The 24,518-nt window shown below is 38.3% G+C and overlaps 8 protein-coding genes across 9 annotated transcripts; 4 read left to right on the forward strand and 4 right to left on the reverse strand.

Annotated features, from left to right (window-relative positions):
* Positions 1–10: 10 nt before the first annotated feature.
* On the reverse strand, positions 11–2,634 carry LOC138139375 (DIS3-like exonuclease 2). Its single transcript, XM_069059636.1, has 5 exons — positions 2,047–2,634; positions 960–1,999; positions 776–912; positions 294–727; positions 11–246 (listed from the first exon to the last, which is right to left on the reverse strand). Exons 1-5 carry the CDS (start codon positions 2,467–2,469, stop codon positions 43–45), a joined length of 2,238 nt encoding a protein of 745 aa, XP_068915737.1. The 5' UTR covers positions 2,470–2,634; the 3' UTR covers positions 11–42.
* A 5,823-nt stretch (positions 2,635–8,457) lies between these two features.
* LOC138139073 (uncharacterized) lies at positions 8,458–14,952 on the forward strand. Its single transcript, XM_069059236.1, has 3 exons — positions 8,458–9,288; positions 14,227–14,450; positions 14,502–14,952. Exons 1-3 carry the CDS (start codon positions 9,011–9,013, stop codon positions 14,822–14,824), a joined length of 825 nt encoding a protein of 274 aa, XP_068915337.1. The 5' UTR covers positions 8,458–9,010; the 3' UTR covers positions 14,825–14,952.
* Positions 14,953–14,996: 44 nt separating this feature from the next.
* On the reverse strand, positions 14,997–15,895 carry LOC138139072 (ATP synthase mitochondrial F1 complex assembly factor 1). The gene has a single exon (XM_069059234.1). The coding sequence runs from the start codon at positions 15,893–15,895 to the stop codon at positions 15,056–15,058; it is 840 nt and encodes a 279-aa protein (XP_068915335.1). The 3' UTR covers positions 14,997–15,055.
* Polr3I (RNA polymerase III subunit I) lies at positions 15,888–16,674 on the forward strand. The gene is made up of 4 exons (XM_069059242.1): positions 15,888–16,023; positions 16,081–16,192; positions 16,244–16,396; positions 16,448–16,674. The coding sequence occupies exons 1-4, from the start codon at positions 16,016–16,018 to the stop codon at positions 16,568–16,570; spliced, it is 396 nt and encodes a 131-aa protein (XP_068915343.1). The 5' UTR covers positions 15,888–16,015; the 3' UTR covers positions 16,571–16,674.
* On the reverse strand, positions 16,562–17,424 carry DENR (density-regulated protein). Its single transcript, XM_069059240.1, has 4 exons — positions 17,288–17,424; positions 16,972–17,233; positions 16,778–16,917; positions 16,562–16,725 (listed from the first exon to the last, which is right to left on the reverse strand). Exons 1-4 carry the CDS (start codon positions 17,381–17,383, stop codon positions 16,681–16,683), a joined length of 543 nt encoding a protein of 180 aa, XP_068915341.1. The 5' UTR covers positions 17,384–17,424; the 3' UTR covers positions 16,562–16,680.
* A 191-nt stretch (positions 17,425–17,615) lies between these two features.
* On the forward strand, positions 17,616–19,509 carry Rad17 (Rad17 checkpoint clamp loader component). The gene is made up of 7 exons (XM_069059230.1): positions 17,616–17,756; positions 17,813–18,055; positions 18,104–18,390; positions 18,442–18,570; positions 18,617–18,795; positions 18,844–19,306; positions 19,355–19,509. The coding sequence occupies exons 1-7, from the start codon at positions 17,739–17,741 to the stop codon at positions 19,455–19,457; spliced, it is 1,422 nt and encodes a 473-aa protein (XP_068915331.1). The 5' UTR covers positions 17,616–17,738; the 3' UTR covers positions 19,458–19,509.
* Positions 19,510–19,612: 103 nt separating this feature from the next.
* Wbp2 (WW domain binding protein 2) lies at positions 19,613–24,512 on the forward strand. Of its 2 annotated transcripts, XM_069059233.1 has the most exons (7): positions 19,613–19,798; positions 19,850–20,024; positions 20,075–20,234; positions 23,357–23,650; positions 23,690–23,776; positions 23,946–24,031; positions 24,085–24,512. In XM_069059233.1, exons 1-7 carry the CDS (start codon positions 19,743–19,745, stop codon positions 24,130–24,132), a joined length of 906 nt encoding a protein of 301 aa, XP_068915334.1. In that variant the 5' UTR covers positions 19,613–19,742; the 3' UTR covers positions 24,133–24,512. The 2 variants fall into 2 exon arrangements, with proteins under 2 accessions (XP_068915334.1, XP_068915333.1); XM_069059232.1 differs by having other exon boundaries at positions 19,614–19,798; positions 23,357–23,776.
* Positions 21,550–22,878, reverse strand: LOC138139074 (uncharacterized). Its single transcript, XM_069059237.1, has 2 exons — positions 22,453–22,878; positions 21,550–22,395 (listed from the first exon to the last, which is right to left on the reverse strand). Exon 2 carries the CDS (start codon positions 22,389–22,391, stop codon positions 21,594–21,596), a length of 798 nt encoding a protein of 265 aa, XP_068915338.1. The 5' UTR covers positions 22,392–22,395; positions 22,453–22,878; the 3' UTR covers positions 21,550–21,593.
* Positions 24,513–24,518: the final 6 nt, after the last annotated feature.

Here is a 24,518-nt window from a genome sequence, read left to right on the forward strand (position 1 = left end):
TAAAAACACATGTTTCGAAAAAATGTATTTACAAAATCAGTCTCACGGCCTGCACAGTTTAGCTTTTAATTGATTTGATCTGGCACATTTCGCCAGTTCGACCCTGACCAAGCTAAAAAGGTCCACAACAATTGAGTCTTCTGGTTCCGTGATAGTTTTTGGGAATTTGATTTGCATCCTCCACGATCTAGAGTTTTCGTTTCCATCAACGCGTTCAGACGTCCAAACCCACTCGTCGTCGAAAGTCTGCAACAGTCAAGTCTTCATTTGAGCCACCACTCTTCAATACGTACATTAGTGTAAATTCTCACAGTACTCCTAGTTTTCAGGACTATGACATCGAAGGATTGTTCCTTAACGCGACACACTACACCCGTCTGGACGTAAGGTCGGTGCCACTCTATGTAATAATTCAAAAACAAGTCAAAACTAGCTTTCTGCGCACTTTTCGCTTGAATTTCCTTGTTGTTACAATTGTTGGCGATGTTTGCAACATGAGCCGGACTCCATTCGGGCTTCGGAGTGTATTTGAAGCATGCTGCTAAGAGTCGATGGGTCATAACATCAGCATACCTTCTAATAGGCGACGTGAAATGAGTATATACGGGAAAACCAAGACCAAAGTGTCCCAAATTGGAATGTTCTTTGCAACTGCCACTGCACACATACTTCTGTTTCTTCATGCAGTTGTGCACCAACCATTTCAGGACTATCTCACGAATTCGTCCTGAAAACGTCTCTAAGCTTTAAACATCCAAAACAGACTCATCACTACCTAGATCATCATCGCCGACATATTTGTCGAGACTCTTTTGGATCTCTTTCGCGGATGACGCATCTATGTGGATGCCCACACCAGCTAGTTTGTTCCTCAACTTAGACATTTTAGCTGGAATGGGACCTGCATGTGTTCTGTGAAGTCAAAAATTAGTACTTGTCAATTGTGCAAACTCCTCTACCTTAACAGCGCCAAGTCGGGGAACTCTCTGTAAATTCTTTGAGCCACTGTGGCGTTCGCCAAGAGCATAAACTCCTCGACCAGCTCTTGTGTCGGTACCTTGTCTTCGTTGACGATGTCGAGTGGTTCCCCGCTTGCGTCGAACAGAAACGACGCTTTCACGTGACCGGTGCTGACTCCATAGTAGAGCTTCCTGTGATTCCTCAAGAGGGACGCCATTTTGTGCAAATTCTTCAGTGATTTGCTCAAATCAGCAAGAGTGAAACCGTTCAGAACCTGGACGGGTTCGTCTAAAGCGTCGTCGATTAGCTTGTGGGCTTGGGTGTAGGTCAGTCTAGCGCACGAATTTATCACAGTTTTGACACCTCGCCTCTTCACGATCTGGCCGTTGGGTGTTATCTCCCAGAAGATTGAGAATGTGCGTTTGTTACATCCAGGAAACAACGAACACTCTGAACGCAACTCGTCTGGGAGCATGTGGCACACTTGGTCCATCAAATACACTGATGTAGCTCTATCCCTAACTGCCTCGTCCACCTGAGTGTGCTCTCTCAAGTAGTACGAAACGTCGGAGATGTGTACAGAAATTTCGTAGTTTCCGTTGGAGAGCTCTTCGCACGAGAGAGCGTCGTCAATGTCTGCGGTTCCAGATTTGTCGATGGTAAAGACGCATCTGCGCCTCAAGTCTTCTCTGTAACACTCCATTTGACTCCATTGGACGCATTTCGCAAGCACAGCTTTGTCGAACTTTGGATTTATGCAGAACTCTCTCAATACGACGACTCTCTCGACTTGGAAGTTTCCACTGACTCCCAAGACTTCGACGATTTCTCCAAGCGCTTGTCTCACTTTGGACCATTTTGACATTTTCACGAAGAAAAGAATGTCTTTGAAGCGGGCGGGGTCTGTTTCAAAATCAGCCGGCCAGTGGGACTTGTGGATGTGCATCTTTGGAACTTTCTTGTCTCTCGGAGAGAACAACGCAAAATTTTTATTTCCTTCCAAGGGTTTCAGATAACCTACAGCGGATCTGGGGTGCACCTAAGATAACACAACTAGAGCTTGAAATGTGACAACTCGGGACTCACCTTCTTGGCAATGTGCACAACCTCCACTTCCGTTTTTTGGTCGTTCAGAACCGACTTCTTTTTCAAAATCACTTCATCCTTGTCCATCGCTCGATTCCTGCCAATTAAAGAGCTGATCACATAATTGAATTGTGAACACTCACTTTCCACAAAACACATTTTTGTGAATTTCGGATTTACGCTGAACACTCCTCTGACGAGCTGTCCACTTTTTAAGCCTTGCTGAACTTCTTTTGGCGAAATATGATTTGGAAAGTACTTTGGTTCTTTATTTCTTTCTCCATTTTCTTTCAGATCTTCACTACTCCCTGTCGACGACATTTCCAATTCCATCACCCAAACTTTTAGTTCACAATGTTTCCTGTCACATGAGGGAGTCCCCGATCTTTCCACTTCTCCTTTAGTCACAATCAGATGCGTCATCAAAGTTATCTACTACACTAGTCGCTGTACAAATTAACTCTGACTGATGGTCCGAGTGCACTTGTTTGAATAATATACAACTGGTGCTATTTATTGGTACAAACAAATCATCTAGAATAACGGGAAAATTTTAGATAAAGAAATCAGTCACAACTGAGATATGCATCTTGATAAGAAAAATATTTTTAAACAGGAAAATAGTACTAAATGAAATTACAACATTAACTTGCGATGTCAGTTTGTTTATTTTTCTTAAGAAATATAAACTAATTGCAATTATTGTAGGTATACTATACTACTTTATCATTCTTGTGACTAAAATAAAGACCATAATTACTGTACTCAGATAATAATCGTTAAATATTTTTTTGTTCGACGCTGTCAGAATTTGAAAATTTTCTCCTGTGTAAGCGGATTTTGATAAATGTCACAACTTGTCAATACGAAACGTCAAGTTAATTTTAAAGATTTTAAGCGATTTGGAGCCTTTAAGGGGCTCGCCGAACAAAAAAACCATGTATTCAACTCGTCCGTATGTAAATTGGGCCTTTTTTGGCACTCGTGAGCCTTTAAAACGGCCGTTTCACACGCGTTTTAAAATAGTCCACTCGTGCCAAAAAATTCATTAAATAAACTACTATAACAGACGCCAGACCAACAAAATAACGTAGGCAAATAAAAATAGGTGTATGCGATTTTTTTTTGAATACAACAGTGTCCCTGTGACTGCGATGCTTGGTTTAGGAGCTGTGAGCGTTACAATACCTCTCCTACATAGACATTACATTTAGTTAACGTCAAAAAAGATCGTAAATATAAATCTCGGCCCAATTCTGTTTAATTCATACTATTTTTATAGAGTAACAATAACTTATTTAATAAGAGTGTGCGAAGGTTAATAAAAAAATTAAATTATGAAAATGTCATCTTACATATGAATAGTCTTATAGTCTATGAAAGTAGGTAGAACATCCATATTATTTCGTAATTCTTGTCAAAATATCAGATTATATTTCGTTATTTTGTTTTTAATTTAGATTAATTACAAATCGTTCATTGGGAATTTACGAAATTAAATCTTATCTTTGATGACGAACAAATGGATTAGATCTCCAAAACAATTTTAATTTTAAATTGTTTTCTATTATCAATGCAACGTTTTAGATTGAAACATTGGGAACATACAGGAAACGTATTATATTGTCTTGAATGGAGTAGGTACAGTTAAATTCAAAATTATAGAGTACACCTAATTTTCTACAGTGTAAAATGCACTTACATTTTTTCGTCAAAGATCAATGTCATTTTTGACAAACAAAATGCCTAGTCTAACCGAATACGCGAAAGTGGTCATTCTTTCCAAATTAGAAGAAGGGTGGTCGATCCGGAGGTTAGCTCAATATAATAACATCGCGAAGAGCGCCGTGCAGAGGATAAAACAGACAATATTATGGTGCTCTAAAATATCAACGACATTTATGTTATCAAACTTACCTAACCTGAAATTTGGCCGTCATATTTTTTATATATAGTGCGTTCGTAAAGTTCGGAATAAATTCAATAAAATTGTAAGTATTAATTTCTGAGAAAAATCCTTGAAGAGGTCAACTTTGTTTTTAAAAAGTGCATGTTGTACAGTACGTTATTTAAGTTGACAGCTTGTCGTCTCCTAATAATGACGTCATCAATAATTTTTTTAAATGACAACCCTAACTTTTTTCATCTTTTTCTGGTAGACCTTCTTAGTACTTAAACGACTAATGAAAAAAATTGATTTCTTATATAACAATTTTTTTGAGAAAATGACAAATTTTACTTAAAAAATTTAACTTAATTTTTAATGTAATAATTTTAATTGACCTCAAATAAAATCAAATAAACATCTCAGGGTAACAATAAAATTCAACGCAAATGTTGAAATTGCCTCCCGCCAACTATTTGGCACTCACCGACACTTTGTACACTGCGCTCAATAATGTCAGGGCTTATTTGTTCCGTTTCAGAGCGAATTCTTTACCGCAAATTGTTCTAAATTGTTTGGTCTATTAAAATAAACCTTCCATTGTAACTAAATCTATTGAAAAAAAAATTAAGTTAAAAATTAAATTAAATTTTTTGAAGTAAAATTTGTCATTTTCTCAAAAAAATTGTTGTGTAAGGTGTCAATTTTTTTTCATTGATTGTTTAGCTAGTATGAAGGCATACCAGAAAAATAAGAAAAAAATGGGGGTTGTCATTTAAAAAAATTTATTAATGACGTCACTATTAGAAGATGATAAGCTGTCAATATAAGCAAAGTACTGAACAATATGCACTTTTTAAAAACAAAGTTGACCTGTTCAAGGATTTTTTTCAGAAATTAATACTTACAGTTTTATCGAATTTATTCCGAACTTTACAAACGCACTGTACATAAAAATACGACGGCCAAACTGTAATAAATCGACTTCTTGTTTTTGAGGTATACTCGATAATTTTGAAATTAACTGTACATACATTGAAGATGAAGATAACGTAAGTTATTTTAAGTGGAAGTAAATAGATAAATAAATAATATGAGTCAAGAATATCTATATGCCCTGATACGTAATAAATGTGTAGTCAAATTAAACACAATACAATACTAAAATACAATATAATTTAATTACTGTTTTTAGGACTGCTTAAACGAACACGAAAAATAGTATGTTACACTCGTTTCACAAGACATGTTGTCCAGTTCCTTCCTTTAAAGCACTCCTCGATACGCTCGTCGTGTCCTAAACTCTCTCGTTCGACAATGGACGACTGTCTTGTGCAACTCGTATAACAATATACTATTATTTGACAGATGTTCTCAACATTTATTATTTATCTTGCGTACTTCCGACTACTCAAATAACTTCTCTTCACTACTCTATTCAGTTCACTTATTCCACCAATGGGAATGTAACACGTTTTCAGTGAGTTACAACTTTTCCAACATAAAAATTAGATTAATAGATAACAATTTATATTTAAAAATTAACAGGAAATTTGAAAAGCTTTTAAGAATAATAAATTATATTATACTCTATCCGATTTGTTCGTCATCAGTGATAAGATTTAATTTCGTAACTTTACAACACACGTTTTGTAATAGTTCCGAATTCGAAAAACTTCCTTAGTAAGTAATAATATCTCTACCTGGTTCAATTCTTAGTAAATTATTTTATTGTTTTCAACTGTCATACATTTTTATTTTGCTCCTTTGTAAACTGCCTCTTAACTGCCCTAAAGCAAAATGAGCAGATAACGAACCGTTGCCCTAGGCCTAGACAACACATTCAACGTCACATTTCTGACAAAACTGTCAAAAGCAAATGCGAAACCATTTTTAAAAGATTTGGAAGCTTCAGGGACGTCGTTTCAAACAATAAAATTTTGTCTGCAACTCGTTTCTGGGTAAATTGGGCTTTTCTAATTGCCCTCGAGGCCTTAAAACCCTCGCTACATTCGTGTTTTAATCTTGTCCCTCGGACAATTAGAAAAGCCCAATTTACACATTGCATAAATAACTATTCATATTTATATCGAGAATCTTCCTTATCCGTATAATATCTTAGTTGTTACTGATTTATTTTGTCTATGTTATTTCTGTTGCTTAATCTGCAACCAAGTGTATCAAAACCGCCAGTAAGAGTTTTTTGTGCAGCGACGATTGTACTCGTAGTAAAGAACTTTAATGATGCATTTAGTGGTGAATAAAGTATAAATGGAAAGATAGGGAACTCCCTCATGTGACAGGAAAAATTGTAAATTAAAAGCTTGGGTGATGGAATTGGAAATGTCATTGACAGCGAGTAGTGAAGATTCTGAAAGAAAATTAAGAAGGAAATAAAGAACCAAAGAAAATACTTTGCGAATCATATTTCGGCAAAAGAAGTTCAGCAAGGCTTAAAAAGCCAGAGGAGTTATCAGCGTAAACCAGAACATTTACAAAAATGTGTTTCATGGAAAGCCAGAGTTTACAATTCAGTCATGTGATTAGCTCTTTAATTGACAGGAATCGAGTGATGGACAAGGATGAAGTGATTTTGAAAAAGAAGACCAAGAACGACCAAAAACCGGAAATGGAGGTTGTGCACATTGTCAAGAAGGTGAGTCCCATTTCTAGCTCCAGTTTTGTTATCTTAGCTGCACCACAGATCCGCTGTAGGTTATCTGAAATTTTGCGTTTTCTCTCCGTGAGACAAGAAAGTTCCAAAGATGCACATCCACAAGTCCTACTAGCCGGGTGAGTTTGAAACAGACGCCGACCTGTTCAAGGACGTTCTTTTTTATGTGTCAAAATGGTCAAAAGTGAAACGGAGGGATTAAAAAAAAATTGAGATCTAAAGAAGTTTTATTTTCGACGAGTAATGAACAAAAATAATATATTTTTAGTGAACCCTCCTGAGTCCTGATGGTGGAATATATGTAAAGACTCCTATGCCACTAATTAATACCAACAAAAACACAAGAAAACACTGAAGGATACAAATCAAGTTTTTTGTTGTTGTAGAATTTACATAGAAAAAACACCATTAACGCTAAAAGAAGTATAAAAAATTAAATTTTAAATGTCATTCCACGGAATTTTTACTAGAGTGTTATAAACATGTATTTTTACATCGTAATTGGGTGTAAAATTTGCATAACGTAACTATACTATCTCAAAGGTCGATTGGTGTGATTACTTGGTTGCCTAAAAACAAGAAGCTTAAAGATAACGTAATTTAAAATATACAATTTTGAAACAAATTGATTGAAAAACGATAAAAACAAATGTATTGTTAAAAAAAAGGTTCAACTGCTATGTTCCCAACACTTGATTACTTCACGTATTTTCGAAAATATTTTGCTACATTGTCTAACCAATATTGCAACAATAACGTGGACGTCTTCCTATATTTGTCAATCTGTCATTTAAACACGGTCTTTAAAATTGCCAAATATGTATGTACAGTCGGTTGCAAAAAAATTGAGTACATCATAAAAATCAAGAGCACTGAATTTTCCTATTTTTAACACATGTAAATCAGGTTTTTCTGACTTTTAATGGCATGCTTTATGCTTTTTCAAATAGGTTATTTCTGACACAGAGAATATCATTATGCCTGACGTAAGAAATGAAAAATTTTGACATTTTGCTTGTCTCGGTAACATCAAAATTGACAACAAAAAGGATTAGTTAAGCTATAGAAAATTTGATGTACAGTTGCGGCCAAATAAAAGCGACCACTAAATTGACATTGGTTTTTAAAATGAAAGTTTCTCTGGTAACCAGATACCCATACCTGTGGCACAACATAACAGTGACGGATGATGTTAATTTGAAAAATAGTTTTTTATGTTATCTCCTAGGAGATGATTTTTCAGTTGATTTAATATTTAATTCCGATTTACAATAGAAAAAATTGCTGCCCACTTTTATTTGGCCGCAACTGTACTCGATTTTTTTTGCAACCGACTGTGTACTTATGTACTTATTACTGAAATGCATGTGTGTTTAGTCATTCCTTTAATTCGGAACAGGTTTCTCAGATTGTGGAACCTTTCCAATTCATTTTCTTTTATTTGCACTTCTAACTTGAACAAATCTATTGGTTACCTACCTATTTCTTTTATAAAGCATCATTCTTGCCATAAATCCACTCATCATTGTTGTATATTCCATTTTAATAGTAAGACATTACATTAAGACAATAAATAAATCCTGTTTCCAGAAATAATTCATTTTATTATTGCCAAAGTAAGAAGTTGTTACATTTAGGTATATACAAAATGTTTACTACTCATCACAGTAAGTAACTCCAGTCAGAGAGAAATAGTAAATCGACAGTCATGGACAAGATAAAACCTCTTTTGCTTCCTCGATACCTTGAAAAATAATAAAAACTGTAAACTGCAAAGTGACAAGTGCTGGCTGTCAAATGTTAAATTTACAAGTCCAGAAGAAGCGGCAAATGCATACGTACAGCGTAAATTATACATCCAACCGGGATGTAATAAACATTTCTAATAACCTTGTATTTATTACAAATAAGTGAAGAGTTTCGCTTGTCTTGTACAGTGTTGAGGTGAATGAAAAGAAGAGCTTCCATTCATCACAATCCCCAGATCCGCCAGTTTTACTTTCGCGAAATCGTCAGACCCCAATCATCTCGCAAGAAGCGCTCCACTTCTCCATGACGTAACACCTCCGGTCTTGTTCCCAATTTTAGGCCACAGTCGGAAAAGAAAGTGACCGTATCGGCAATCCATCCGCTCACGATGCCTCCGACCATTCGTCTATCGAAGACCCATCGAGAAGGTGCATTTCCTAGTGTCACTCACACGTCATGATCTGCGATTGAACCATTTTTCCGTCGAAATCGATCAGGTGCGAAAGTTCGAACAGTTGGCACGCATGCGTGCGTAAAACGCGCTTTCGGTACCGCTCCGGTAGTGCAGAAGCGCGGCGCCCGGACTGGCCGACGAACGCGCGGTTTTGTGAAAATGTGACGTTTCGCGTGGACGAACTCTCGATCGTTTTCGAAAAATGCGGTTGGCTGGGGCGAACGACGCGATCTACTTCGTGGTTCTGGTGTGCACGCTCGGCATCCAGGGGAAGCCCTCCTGGTCGCTCACGCTGCCGGCGATCGGGCCCTTCCGCAGCTTCGGCCAGGGGAAGGACCAGTCCTTCCACATCAAGAGCTACAGCGGGCGCAGGGTGAAGAACGACTCCATCCGCATGGTCTACTTCCACGACCAGACCGTCGCCATCGTCGAGCTCGAGCCCGACAAGCTGCTCCTCAACTGCGAGCTCATCGAGGTCTAGTAAGTACTTCCGGAGGCGGCGCCCGATCTAGGCTAGAAAGTTGCGATTGTTCGAAGATGTGCGATCGATAAGGTCACGGTCGACTTAATGCTCGTCGATGAGGATTTATGACACAAATTTCATTTAGACGAGTTTCTTCTACACCCTCATCAGTTCATCACCAACAGCTAGACGCGACTCTAATGAACGCGTCTCCATTTATTATTCACCAAAACAGCACCAAAATAGATTAGTATCTACTCACCGACCCATTTTCTTCAACCCCCCAATACTTTCTCTTCTCCGCGTTTCAATATTTTATCAAGTGGAGCTATCGATTGTTCTATTCTTAACAGGAGTGATTAAAAAGAAAAAAACATTATCTACCAATTCAGGATGTGTCAAAATATTTCAAAAAATTTACTGAACACGAAACAACGTTGGCAATACTGTTGCGAAATGTCAATTACAATTATCTATACCCCAGGTGGCCAATTATTTTTCTTTTTGTTTTTGTGTTAATCGATGCGTCGTTCTAGTTGAATTGACATCCATAAAAAGAGAAACCGGCGTTAATTGTCACACTAGACGTGGAAAATGTAAATTTGGGTTACAGTTACCAACTGTTACTACTATTACAACACCCGAAGGCACCCACTTGTTAAAATAATTACGACACGAGCAAGATTTGCTTGATTGCAGTTGCACAGGTGCATTAGTTGGACCGTTGATAAAAATGCATTTGGTACAAGTGATATCCTTGCTTTCTGTTTATTTTTATGCGTGTAATGGCGAAGGTAAGTTGGTGGCTGTGCATGCGAAGTGACTCACCTTCAAGAATTAATTTATTTGTTCGAAGAAAGCGCCAATTAGAGAAGAGAACAATTAGAAAGTTGCGTTTGGAAGTTATTATTTAGGGAAATTGTCACATTTGGATTATGCGGGGCAGTGTTGCCAGATCTTTAGAAAATTTGTTTTTCTTGTGTTCCCGATTTACGGCGCAAAAACAACACATGAATAAAAACTGTCAATTACATTTTTATTGCGAACTGTTGGTACGCCCTTTCGAGGTCACGGAGAAGGAGTTACGTAAACGCAAACGCAACTACATGATAAGATAAAATGTTTTGTGAAACGTTGAATCATTTTACATAAGGTTTATTGTAATGTACAAGAAATGACCTACGAGATCTATGAAGACATTTTCGTTCGAAAGCTTGGCTAGAAAAATTCCAAACACGTCACAAAATTTCTTTCAAAGAAGTTGTCTGTGTGGTGAGTTAGTCAGCGTCGACAACGAAACTGTACAAGGTAGTAAAAATTACTCACTGCAAGACATTTGGAATTTATATTTGGAAACGTCACTAGGTATCCGTTCACTCACTGTTGTAAACTGTAAAAAATTACCTATGTGTTGTAAGTCGTGTTTTGTGAAGAATCTGTCAAAGTGTCAAATATCAGAAATGTCAAGTGAGATCGTGTGAACATGAAATCTGAAGCGTTTTTTTCATAAAACGCAACAATTACTAATTGAAATATGTTAATGGGGTAATTGTCAAAAGTACGAGAATTGGGTGAATGTTCCTGAGTCGAAGATCGAGGTTGCCAACCATGTAAAGCAGAAATTGCTTTCATAAGCGAGGTTGGCAATAATCTTGTGGCCAAATTTGACCAAAATAGATAGATAAAATCTTTTGTAGCTAATTATAAATATTCTCAGGAACCGTAGTTCTGTGGTAATTCAATAGAATCAGTTGAGAAACAATGACAGACAAATATAATTAATTCGACAGAATAAATAAACGCTAGAACAGAACAATGTGGTTTCTGCAGTAATTGTTCACTTTCAATCATTGAACATAATCGTATTTTTTCTTCTACTACAAAACCGAGACACAATGCTGCTTGGTATCACAAGAAACTTTTAAAATAATTTTGACTGTGAAAAAATTTACTCCAATCATATTGCACTGCTGCTTTAATCACCGCTGTCATTGGCTTAAATTCAGTTTTACCAGCGATCTGATCGGACAAAATTTTTTGAAAGACAAAGATGAAAAATGTTACAGAAAAATTAAATAAATAAGGGTTTTCATTTTGATAAATTTATAATTTATTTCTCTGTGAATTTTAATTTTGTTTAAGAAAACAATCTACCAAAATACCTATTTCCAATGCCTGAAGTTGTTGATCATTTTCTCCAGTGCGTGAATTCTCCTATAGTTATTTATATTTATATTTATTTATTAAGGGCATAAGAGGGCTTTTATGGCCTAAGGTGTGATTTTGACCCCGAGTGATAACGAGGGCTAAAAACACGCTGAAGGTCAAAAAAGCCAGTTCACGCCCGCAGTACATACACTATTTTATGCACGATTAAGATCTAAAACCCTAACATTTAACAAAAATTAATAAATAAATGTCTGCCCACACCACGGGATGTTTGCATCGCCTAATGCTCCCGTCAAATTTTTAGTTTTGCCCGTAACCTTGGGAACAGTGAAAACACCCGTATCCATTATGCCAATTGCAATTTTCGGTTATAAATTCATTAACGAAATGATAAACGAGGATGAGAAAGCGGCAGAAATGAGTGTCCAGTATCGAGTAATCCCCATTCGGGATTAGGTAATTTAAGTTAAGTGGCAATTTTTTTCCTAATTTCACCAAAAATGTTTTTGACTTTTATTTGACATATCTGTATGGCCCACGGGCATAAAGTGATCCGTGGGCCATAAAGAGACGTTTATGTCAAAAAAATTTGTGTATAATTGTCAAATTATAATATACCTAATCGTGCATAAAATATTTCATTGTTTTCAACTGTCATAAATTCTCATTTTTCTCCTTTGTAAACTGCCTCCTAACTGCTCTAAAGCAAAAAATAGCAGATAACCAACCGTTGCCCTAGACAACACATTCAAAGTGACATTAATTGAAAAATTTGTCAAAACTGTCAAAAGCAAATGCGAAATCATTTTTAATAGATTTGGAAGCTTTGGGGACGTCATTTCAAACAATAAAATTTTGTATGCAACTTGTTTCTGTGCAAAGTGGGCTTTTCTAATTGCCCTCGAGGCCTTAAAATCCTCGCTACGCTCGTATTTCAATCTGACCTCTCGGGCAATTAGAAAAGCCCAATTTACACAGAACCTCGTTGCATAAATAACTATTATACTCAATTTCATATAAATGTGCATCTAAGCAAGCCATGAAAATGTGATTTTCTGTTGGTAGCTAAAGCTAGTGACTTTGACTTTCAAAGTTGTTTGCTCTGCGCGAACCCGATTTGACTATTTTTTCATTTTTTGTCCATTTTAACATTGCTGATTTCAAAAGCAATGTTACGTCTTTTTACTGATTAAATTAAAGTAATTCTTGTTTGTGTATTTTTACCAAGTAAAGATTTATTGGACACGACCTTCGTAAATGTGACTTTTGTAATGTAGGTAACTAAATTAAAGGTGCTTTTACACATGCACAGCTCACTTAATGAACATTTATATGAAATCAATTATATGTTCAAGCTGTGACGTCAAAGCCAAAATCTTAACAACAAATAATAACATAAATTGCATCACTGTCCAAATTTCAGTCCTCTGGAACATCTTTGCATGTTTTTTCTCACATCATTTTAAATCTTTTAAGTTCTCTTCTGTCATTTTTATACCACCTGACCGTTAAAAACGAGAAAAATGTTTTGCATTATCATTTTAAATATCATAAACTTGTCTTTATTCAAATTTGCAAAACAGATGACACCTCTGATCTTGAGGCGCTAACTCGCCCATGTCGTTCCTCTTTGTTCTTTATTATTAAATCCGTTAACCCAAATTTGTACAATTTCTAAATTTGGTAGTTTTGAGGTAATAGCTAAACAGTGGAAAGAATGATAACGGTAATGCAATCATAAAGTGTAAAACGGCATAATGAAACATAATTAAAACGAATAAAGCACCACACCTCGTGCCCTATCATTTCGATGATAATCAAACATGAATGAAACCAAAGTCATGCATGAAGGTACCCAACCTTGGCACTCGATTAAATTTATCGCAAAGTGATAATGCCGTTGTTTAACACTCGTATACCTGCTTACTTCCTTTGCACAAATTCACAACTAATTCTAATACCAGTTGGACAAACAAAAACAATTGCGTTTGCACCGGTGGGAACAAGCACCTGGACATTGATCAATTAATTATTTCTCATCGAGATCGTTTTCTCTGTCGAATAACGATTCGGGTCAGCGGTGTATTTCCCACAATTAGCATAATAAACGTGAACCCCCATCACAACGCTCAACGAAATCGAAACTATACCATTTAAACGGCATTAACTTTCAATTTTAATCATTACCCAATTATTTTAATCGCATATTATTTACGTTGCATGTTGCATCGCACGACAACGTTCACGTGCACAGCTGGACATAGTAGATGCACTGAAAAATTAATGGACGCTGTTTGTTCCAACTTGACCTTTATTTTTTGCTTTTTGTTGTCACGTAAGGCGGCGTACATTTCATTTTTTATTTTGTTTAGCCACTAACGATGTTTTTGTCGAGTTACAGCTCCTGAGAACGGTTCTTACTTAAAGAGCTTGTTTTACAAATTATTTCTGACATCGTTACAACGTAACGAGCGTTCAAAAAATTTACACTGCACAAAAGAAATTGGACAAGTGCAATGAGAAGTTGTGCCATCTTGCTTCTTCTTCTTCTTACATCGATATGCAAAAAAAATAGTGTGTACAACACCTTATGAAAGTCTCTTTTTTCACTTATTTGCTTGATTAACTCGGGCTACGCCCTCTTTAATCAATCGTGAAAAAAAAGTATGACTTTCATAACTAGTTGTACAAATAACTAATGTAGAACATGGCCATCATTACGTAGAGTGTTTAAGAATAATTAATAGCACCGTAAACGTTGTAAAAGATTTATTATCTTGTTTTAGTGAACCTGAAGATGCGATTAAGGCTCTGGGGGAGTTCCAGCACGTGTCGCGTCCTGTCGCGATATCTTTCAAAGAGATGACGACGCTGATGAAGCAATGCCAGCAGGTGGAAGACAGCAAATCTATGCACAACGAGCTGACCAAAAACGTAACGTCTCACCCCATCGCGGGTCGGGGAATCCTCGCCAACAACCCCTTCGTCCTCCTGAGCGGGATCATTCCAGGTGACGATTTAACTTGCTTTGAACGAACGTGACGAGCAGATTCGATTCCAGGGACGAAGTGGTGCGGCACGGGCGACATCGCCAAAGACTACTACGACCTGGGGTCGGAGCCTTCGGTGGATAAGTGTTGCAGGGCCCACGATCTGTGCCCGGTGAAGGTGAGGGCCTTTTCGCAGAGGTACAACATCACCAACGACTCGCTCTACACGAAGTCGCACTGTTTATGCGACGACCAGTTGTTCAGTTGTCTCAAGCAGAATTCTTCGCCCACGGCTCACATCATGGGAACAATTTACTTTAATCTAGTTCAAATCCCCTGTCTTGAGGACACCAAGACTGGAAAGCGCTATCGGAAACCAAATACTAGTTTTTGATACTAATGCAGTGAAGCGTGCCCAATAAGTAAGCTCAACGTTTTAAAGTGATATGTTAGGCAATCTCGAGATGATCACATGTTCGTAAAAAATTCAAGTGCCTCTTTGAATAAATAATTTTACGTAAAGTCTTTTTTTTCGAGGGTTGAGGAAACAAAAAAAAACAAACGGCAACGCAATTACATTATAATCTATATTTTAACTTATTTACATCACCAAAACCTAATTTATTTACAGGGACAGATTTTCTAGTTCCTTGATCAGCTCCATGTGTTTGAACTCATCAGGTCTTCTCGTGAATTTCTCCAGTAGGGCCAACTTCTCCTCACTCGGCCTGACATAATACAGTAGCAACTCATTGGCCAAACACTGAGCCTCCTTCAGATCAATAACATTCTTGTCGTACTCTCCCCTCATCAGAACAATTTTCTTGCTATCTTTTAGCTCAGTGTAGTGAGTAATTGTGAGACACTCTGGGGCATTTTCTTTGTGCACTTGATAGTACAGCAAGGGGGTGAAATGGACACAGTTCCTCTCAAACTGTGACATCATAAACTCATACCCTTGACTCCTTGGTAAAGGAAATAAAAATGTGGGAAATTCCCTACCCCTCTTGTCGAGCTCCTCAAAGTCCTCGGCCGGTACCACCGCCGCGATAAAGTTTTTCTGGATGTGGTACTGGTGCCAAATCTCTTTGATTTCTTCCATACTTTTGTCTTTGATCAGTTCAATTTTCATGATTTTTTCCAAAGATGCGTCAGCAGTTTCCGCATGGTCGAGCGGCTTTTTAGGGTTGAGTAATTGAGAAAATTTACCTTCCGTGATTTGGTTTGGTTTCTTCTTTGGAGCTTTCTTCTTCTCCAATTGGTCAACTCTTGCGAGGAAATCTTCAGGGGAAGTTTTCTGTAATTTGGCGATCTTATCCGCGTACTTTTCGTAGTACGCATTTTTGGATAGGTCTTCCATAACTTTTTCGGCACGAGTTGGAGTTGTCATCAGGCTTCTTTTTAATAAATTTGACGCGATTTTGATGGATTTTTGTGATAAAATTAGGTTAGGGAATCTCGCCATAATGCAACTAGATCTAGGGAATTTTACTAAAAACTTTAGGGGAGCGATTAACGGCAGTACCGAATCGACAGATCTATGTTTTGATTAATTTGAAAATTGTGTGGAAATCCCAAATAAATAATGGAAATGTGAGTAGTGGTAAATTGTTTTTATTTTCTCTTTACTGTGAATTATGTTTTTTGCAGTGTGAACTCAAACAGTGCCACTTTGAGTAATTTTGAGGTTATGAAACATTTGCAAAAAATTAAGGATAGTAGGAAAAAACATAAAGGACAGCTGGCAACAATAACTTATGAAGTGTTGTAATTATTTAATTTATAATTTTTAGTTAACTTAAGAATTTTGCAGACACTGAGATATTTAGAAAATACTCCTTGCTCCCAGCAAACTCCAGAAGCCATCCAGCAGTGCTTGAAGGACTTGGAAGCTTTTAATTTGAATAAAAATGAAAAGTTAATGTTGATTAATTCACCTCCAATAATGGCTTTAGAAATACAACTGGTAAAAAGAAAATAACAGAATAGTTTCATATCAATTAACTTTTTGTTTAAGATGATTGAAGAAAGTGAAGAGAGACTCACAGAGGAGCAGGTTGAGCAAATCCTGCAAATAATGCTGCAGCACTTTCCACACATACAGAAACCTCAAGAGAATGATTCACAAGAGCAAGACTAGTCATTTTTTATTTGTATGTATAAGGTTTTTTTAATAAAAAATATTTTAAAAATGACACAACTGTATTGATAATAATGTTATAAATACATTAGCTTAGTGTGATATTTAAGTTATCGTTTTTGGTCGCCCAAGTCTTCAATTAAGTCTTCATCAATCTAAAAAATTGATAATTTATGTTTATGTTACAAGACTTGAAGACTATCATACCTCTGGCCATTTTTCAGGAATGACATCAAATAGATCATCTTTAACATCACCCTGAATGACAATTTCATCATCTCCAGTGACAGAAGAGCCACAAGCAAATCTTGTTCCAAAAAATTTTGCAGCTACCTTTAGATCAATATCTAAAATATTACATGTGACCTGACCTGACTATACACACCACAAAGCAATATTACCAAAACTACTCAGTCCTGTAACAACAGTGACAGACTTCTTTTTGCCCCTGGGAGCCCTAGACACGCAAACTTGCTTGGGCCCATCTTCCTTCTTTTTAGTCTTAATCATGCCTTTACCGCCGCGTTTTTGACGTTTCTTTTCTTCCTCACCCCCTCCTCCCTCACTTGCCTCATCGCCAATTTTGACTTTCTCAAATTCATCTGGTAAATTACGTTCCAACCATTGTTTGCATTTGTCGTATTCGGGGTAATATTCACAGTACTGCACAAGATTAAAAAAATTCAAAGTTTACGTAAAAATCGTACGTTAACTAACCTCAATTGGCATCGAACAGTTGCCGCAATATATAACTTGCAGCGGATAAGTAATGCCTGATTTGGGGCCCACTTGCAACTTCTCCTCGAGCGACATGCTTGCCCCACCTCGAACCAGCCCCCAAAACGGCAAAAACTCGGCAAGGTGTTAAAATTCTAACCTTAAAGTCACGACACACTGTAGTTGTTGTGTTGGCTGCACTGACACTCTTCGAAATTAAAAAAACATTTCTTATACCTATTTACCATGAAATATTTGATTAAAGTGATTAAACGGTTCTTATAAATTCAGCAGCATTACGACTGCTTTATCAGAAGATTTTATAAAAACTCCAGTCTTTTTTCAACGAATCTTTACACTTCCTCCAATTTAGATTGGCGGTATTGGCTGTCAACAATCTCATCTATTTTCAAAATAAACAGCTGATTCCCGGTTTACGCCACAATAAAACATGAAAAAAGCAGGAAAAGTATTTAAACTTATACCTGATTATGCAATCTAATGATTTTAATCGGTTTTATTTAGAAATGGTTCGCTTTTGACTTTGAAGAAGAAAAATCAAGTGAGTCAGCCAGTTTGTATGAACCTCCACCAGATCTTCTCAAGAAATCTAACAATTATGATTTGCCTGTTGTCAACAAACGCAGCTTCAACTTTTACCGTCATCTCACACCCAAAACTGTAGCTGACCTTGCTGTCCACCCCAAAAAAATTAATGAAGTTGAATTGTGGTTACAAAACAATGTTTGCAATAAGCCAAAAAATTGTGTAAGTGCTTACATGCCAAAAGTGCACAAGTTTAATTTTAGATTGTAGCAAACTGCAAGATTTCTTTTGATAACTGGGCCTACAGGCTCAGGTAAGACATCAACAATTAGGGTTTTGTGTGACAGCATGTCTGTGGACCTGTCTGAGTGGGTGAACCCCATGGATCAAGATTTTGAAGTTTTTAGAGGCCCCAATCAAGTCACCAGATTTGCAGAGTTTTTAACTGAGGCAAAATGGAACTCTTTGTTTTCTCATGGCAACAAGAAAATTATTTTAGTTGAGGAATTTCCAAATGCACTAATTAGGAGTCCTCAAGAGTTTATGAATGTTTTAGAGTAGATTAAGAATCTAAATGATTAGAATCTTGGTTAAATTTTTATTTTTAGAGATTGTTATTATAAAGGAAACTACCCTATAGTTTTCATTTGCACAGATTCTTGTGACAATAGGAGTAACTTATCTCAAGTTTTATTTCCTCAAGAAATCAGAGATAAGTACAGTATAGCTCATATTAGGTGAGAAAATTTTCCACTTGTTGAACACATGTTAAATGCAAAACAGTTTTAATTCCTGTGCAGCCACTCTGATGAAGAATGCGCTAAAGAGGGCTCATGGTCTTGTTCAGGACAATTTAGATCTGTTTAGAACTCCATCCCCAAGTACAGTTACAGCAATTATTGCAACCTCAATGGGGGACATCAGATGTGCCATCAATCAGTATTATTTTGCGAGTTTATTAGGTAAAAGAAACTCGAGTGTTTTTTTTTTAATTTTATTAAAAACTTCAGGGACATCAGACTTGCCAACAAAAATTGATAAAGTAGTGAAAAAAATTGGAAACAAAAGAAAACGCGGCGATAACGCTTCCTCCGTGCAATCAATGTCCAGAGATGAAACTCTAGACTTGTTTCACGGTTTGGGGAGAGTACTGAATCCAAAGCGCCAAGACGTTGGCAACTCTTGGCGATTTGCTTGCGACATAGACAAGCTAATAGACGAATTTAGCACCCAACCCAGTATATTCACCGCGTTTCTGTTCGAGAACTACATCAAGTATTTTGGAGATGTGAAGGACGCATCCGAGGCCAGCGAAATTTTGAGTTGTTCACAAACGTTCCTTGAAAAATGGGTGGACAGACATGACGTTCTAATTTTTGCCTTGTGGGTCTCAGTTTTGGGACTGATGGTCCACAACGAGCACAGAGTTTCGAGGTGGAACCCAATCACGGGCCCAAAAAAAATTCAGAAAAGGTTTGTTAGTTGTTGGAGTGGTGTGACCCAATAATGAATCATTTCCAGGATCAATAGCGACCCACGAACGAGAAATCTGTCGGTGACGGATTTGTTCTACTGCAACATCATCAACAAGAGCGGGAAGCAACAGTTCAATACGGACACGTGACGTTGAGTGTTTTTTGAATATTTTTTAAATAAAGATTGATTTTATTGGGAGAGTTGATTGATTATTTGAATTTGGCGGCGAAAGCTGTCTCTCTCTCTCGCGAATGACATGCACATGTGTTGTTTCTTTCCGTACGTGTTTTATGGCGTCTTACGCTTGCGTTACGTACGTCATCACAGTTGTCACATTCTGTCAAAATCTGGGAGTTTCTCGAAGAGTGTAATAATCTAGAAAAAACAAATATTTTGGTAAAACGAGTGACACCCAACACCGAAACCGTCAGCGATGTCTCTCAACACGGCTCACATAAACGGCGGCGTCTTGATACACTCCGGCGAGTGGTAAGTGGAAAGTTTGTAGTTTTTGGGGCCACCGCAGTGATTCCTTTGTAGCATCTTATTGTTCGCCGACAATGTGACGGTGGAGTGGTCGGGTCAGGGCGACGGCACCTTCAAGGGCTCCAAACACGGCCGCTTCTACCTGACCACCCATCGCCTCATCTTCAACAACAAGAACACCAACGACCCGATGATCTCGTTCAGTTTCCCATTCGTCACGTTGAGCGAGGTGAGCAAACACGTAGTGCATGTTTGCAATTTCTAATCGGTGTGTGTTAGGTGGAGATTGAACAACCAGTTTTTGGAGCCAATTACATAAAAGGGAAAGTTAGAGCTCAGCCTAATGGCAATTGGATTGGAGAGGCCAAGTTTAAGTTAACCTTTAAACGCGGCGGCGCTATCGATTTCGGCCAGGCTATGCTCAAAGCTGCATATCTTGGTGAGTTATGGTTAAACATTTTTCTGTATCAAACCAGTGCTGTGATTTTGTTGAATAACGAACCATCCTCGAAACAACTCAAATTGAAGACAATTGGACGTAATAGCCCCCCTAATGACCCTACTTGTTTGTGTCAGACACAATGAAATGAAGATAATTGAAAAAATCTTGAATGTAAGATTGTTACATAATTTTGCACAAATTGCGTTGCTCAATCATTGTTGAAAGGTAACCGAGAAGATTAGTGTTCCACTTTCTTCATGCAAAATATCCGATTTGCAATGAAATAAATTTAAACAGCCCGAGGGACACTTTGATCTTTCATAATTTAACGGTTTTAATTATTTTGTACAGTTTAACTCGTTTTTTGACCAGTCGGATTCAGTTAAAAAAAATACAACGTTATCAAGCGTAATGGTCTGTTAGTGGCGCCCTCTGGTGCAGTAGTAGTTCAAATGACGCATCAAATCTCGAATGCAAATTAAAAAAAAAACAACGAATTTTTGTGCTTGTTATCGCCACGGAATTACTACTTTTGTATTTTTAATTGTGTTATGAATTTTTTGGGTGTGTCGATGGTGTCGAGTAAGTAAAGAAATGTTTTCAATAAATTTGCGGCCTTTTCGTGATTTGTAAACTTGACATTTGACACCTCACTCCTCACTGTTTTGATTGTTTACGATTTTTCCAATTCGGTATTGTGAGGTAGTTACCGCAGTAAAACAGTATTTTTTTCATGACTACCAATGCAGGACATTGCTTATTATTTGCGACAATTTTTTAGAGATCCAACTATTAATCACATCAATTTTTTTTAAACAGTTCGTGTATTGTAGGTGGCAGCACGATACGATGTTAGAACATTTAATTAAATTAAATTTTAACTCATAAAAAACAATAATTGAGATAAACGATTTTGCTCAGATTGTAAACGTCTTGGATGTTTTTTATAACGTAGTGTTCCACGTAAATTTCAGTGAATTTAAAAATATGTACTTGGAACCATCTGAATTGGTAAGTCTGGTCAGGAAGGAGTCTCAAGATGGCACTTGAATTCATACTGAACGTTCGGTTTGCCGCTTCTCATTTTAAAGCGTCAGAATTATAATTTTGACGTTTCCTAATCGAACTGTCACTGTCAATCTCACAGTGGTCGAGCTTTTATTTCCGAAAAGCGATTTCACGTCTTCCAGGCTCTCTCCTTGACAGTTGTTGACTTTGGTAATTTTCTACGATGGCGACGACCGTAATAACTCCTCATTACGCTTGCTATAATCACGTAATTAGCTTCCAGGAATCGATCAAAGCAATCAACTTCTATCAAACATTTATTTACAAATCTACAAGATTTTTTTATTGTCAATTCTCGTCGAAACAGTCAGTTTCTTGTTTTATCTCGTCGACGATAAAAACTGAATCCGTGTCTTGGGTCGCCGTGTTGGAGATCGAGCTCGAGATGCTGATATTCTTGCTGAATTTCTTGTTGGAGTAGGTGTTGAGGTGCGTCTTGAAGTGCTTGTGTATGTTGGACATGATCCAGAAGCCATTCTGGTTCCGGAAGATCTTCAACTCCCTGAGGCAGATGCAGCAGGTGACGAAACACTGGTTGGGTTCCTCGTGCGATATTTCCACTTTCATCTTGGTGATCTCCTTGTTGACGTGCGCGGCCTCCTCGTAGGACAGGTTCCTCGAGCAGAAATTCCCGATCCAGTTCATCAGCAGCGTGTATATGTTCTGCTTCTCGGTGTCGACGTCTCTGTGGCGCGCCTTGGCCTCGCCCTGCTGCTGTTCGCACGCGTCGCTCCTCTTCTTGGCCGCGCCCTCCGCGGAGTCCGCGCCGAGGGCGCGCTTCTTGTACGAGAAGTTCCTGTAGAACTGGGCCAGTTCCTGGAGCAGTTTCTTGTGCCCGGAGAAGACCCAGAACCCGCTCGGGTAGTTCTTGAAGCAGCCGAGGTACTTGCCCCAGTCGGGCTCGCCGATCACGCGGGGGATCACCTCGCGGCCGATCCGCTCCAGCTCGTCGATGTCCGCCGCCTCCAATTTCGACAGCGAGATTCTGTTGTCGAAGCCGGCGAACTGGAGCAAATTCTTGACGTGGGTCGGCAGCCTGATGGACTTGTCGCGCTCGAACAAGTCGAAGATGTTGTCGTCGCCCATTCGGCTGAAAAAGAACGGACGGGTCAAGCTACGACGCCGTTTCCATCTGACACGAACTAACCTGGATCGAGGGAAGGTTCGCCTGCGGTCTCTTTCACGGTCATGTAAAGAATGGTAATGGCGGCGGTGAAAACGCGATGCTATTCACGACATGACCGCGCCGTGTTGCGACACTGGCCTGTACCGAGACACGACACTCTGAAATTAAGTGTAATTATCGGTAATTTCGAGCAGTCGTAATTTACGTAATTTATCGTAATAATGGATAATTATTAGGATTTTTCGACACGTTCGACGGGGTCACGCGCACGCCCACAAAGCTGACGCGCATTTACCGAACTGGCGCAGATCGATATTCGCCGCAAGGTCGGCTCACTGGAAACTTGACGCAACGAATAATAATTACCGGAGTAATTATCTGTAATTAAATCCAGTTTATTGCCTCTTTATCCAATAAATATTACAAAAAAATTTCAAATCCAGTCATTCATGTGCTAACAATAAAACGTTGTAATGCGTAATAAACTACTATATTTATTGTAAAAAAGAATTATTGATAAATGATAATGGAAATTTCTTTCTGTTATTAAAGTTATGCCACCTCGTACAAATTACGTCGTCAAATGTCATATAATACATATTAACCAACAAGCGGCACACGCCGAATGTATATCTATGGTTATTTGACTGCGAGGTCATTCAAAGTTTCCGAAATAGAATTTTACTTAATAAATTAATAAAACGAACTGTTGCGTCCATATTCTGTGAAAACTCTGAGCAAATTGACGTTTTTGTAAACATTTGGAACACTTTCACCATGTGGTGGTCTATTATCTATATTTATCTATATACGCACGAATAAATTTTTGACAGTTTTGCAAAAATCTAGTGGGCACTTGTCGTGGTCGTCTGTGAACTGTCATCGTTTTTCGAACGTGATTAATCCGGTTGGTGTGATGTTGCAGCTACGAGAGGCATGAACAACGATGCGCCGCCGCCGTACGTGCCTCCCGACACCCAGTGGTACGCAGCGCCTCCGCCGGCGTACGCGCCACCACCGGAGGGCTACTACGGATGGGCGCCGCCGAGGAACAACTTCCCCGACAATCCGCCGACCGACGGGGTGTACATGACGGGAGCTCCGCCGCCGTACCCGGGCCTGAATCCGGCCTACCAGCCCGGAGGACCGGGAGGTTATCCGCCCCAGCAGGGCGGTCACCCGCCTCCGCAGGGAGGCTATCCGCCGCCGCAACAAGGAGGCTACCCGCCCCCGCAAGGCGGGTATCCGCCGCAAGGAGGCTATCCGCCGCAACACGGAGGGTATCCGCCACCGCAGGGAGGGTATCCGCCGCAAGGGGGCGCCACAGGGTTCACTTCGGCAGCAGGTAATTTTCGAAGACAATAGATTTTTGTTGTGAAAGAGAGAAATAAACGGAAATTATTAAATTTGGGCTTGATTTGTGTATACCGTGGCGTCAGAATGTTAAATGAGACAGATGTCAAAACATTTATGTATCGAGAGTTGGCAATGTTTAAATGATCCCTTGTTTCAAGATGCCAAGGCAGCCGAAGCTGCGCAATCAGCGTACTACGATCCGAATAGGCCACAGATGGCGTTCGTGCCGCCGCCCGCTTATTACGTAAGTGTTACTTAGGGAGTAAACGTCAAATTAAGTCGCTTGAAACGTTTCAGGAGAATCCACCGAGCTATAGCCAAGCCACCAGCAAGAAAGATCAGTGAGTTGTTGAAGCGTACGAGTCAGTGTAATTCTTTGAGTTGATGTTATATCTCATTTAGTTATTATCTACATGAATTATTTTATAATTTAGTTTTGGATATGTGCTGATTCTTACGTTGTAAATTATTGTTTTCAATCTTGTTAATCATTCCCTGAGTATTTACGCGAGATTTTGTTACATAATGATCGGAATATTGTTGATTATACACAGAACTAAAACTGCATGCTTACTATAGTGGCATTGTTGCAACGTTAACATTTTAACAATGTTTTATATGCACTTTGCTTAAAAATTATTGTATAAATAGTTAAGATTACTGTAATATATTCTTATATGTAGATAGATCTGTATTTTCAATTTCAATAAAATACTTGATGTGCACTCGTT

The sequence above is a fragment of the Tenebrio molitor genome, chromosome 9 (assembly GCF_963966145.1).
Source record: "Tenebrio molitor chromosome 9, icTenMoli1.1, whole genome shotgun sequence".
Taxonomy (NCBI): Eukaryota; Metazoa; Arthropoda; class Insecta; order Coleoptera; family Tenebrionidae; genus Tenebrio; species Tenebrio molitor.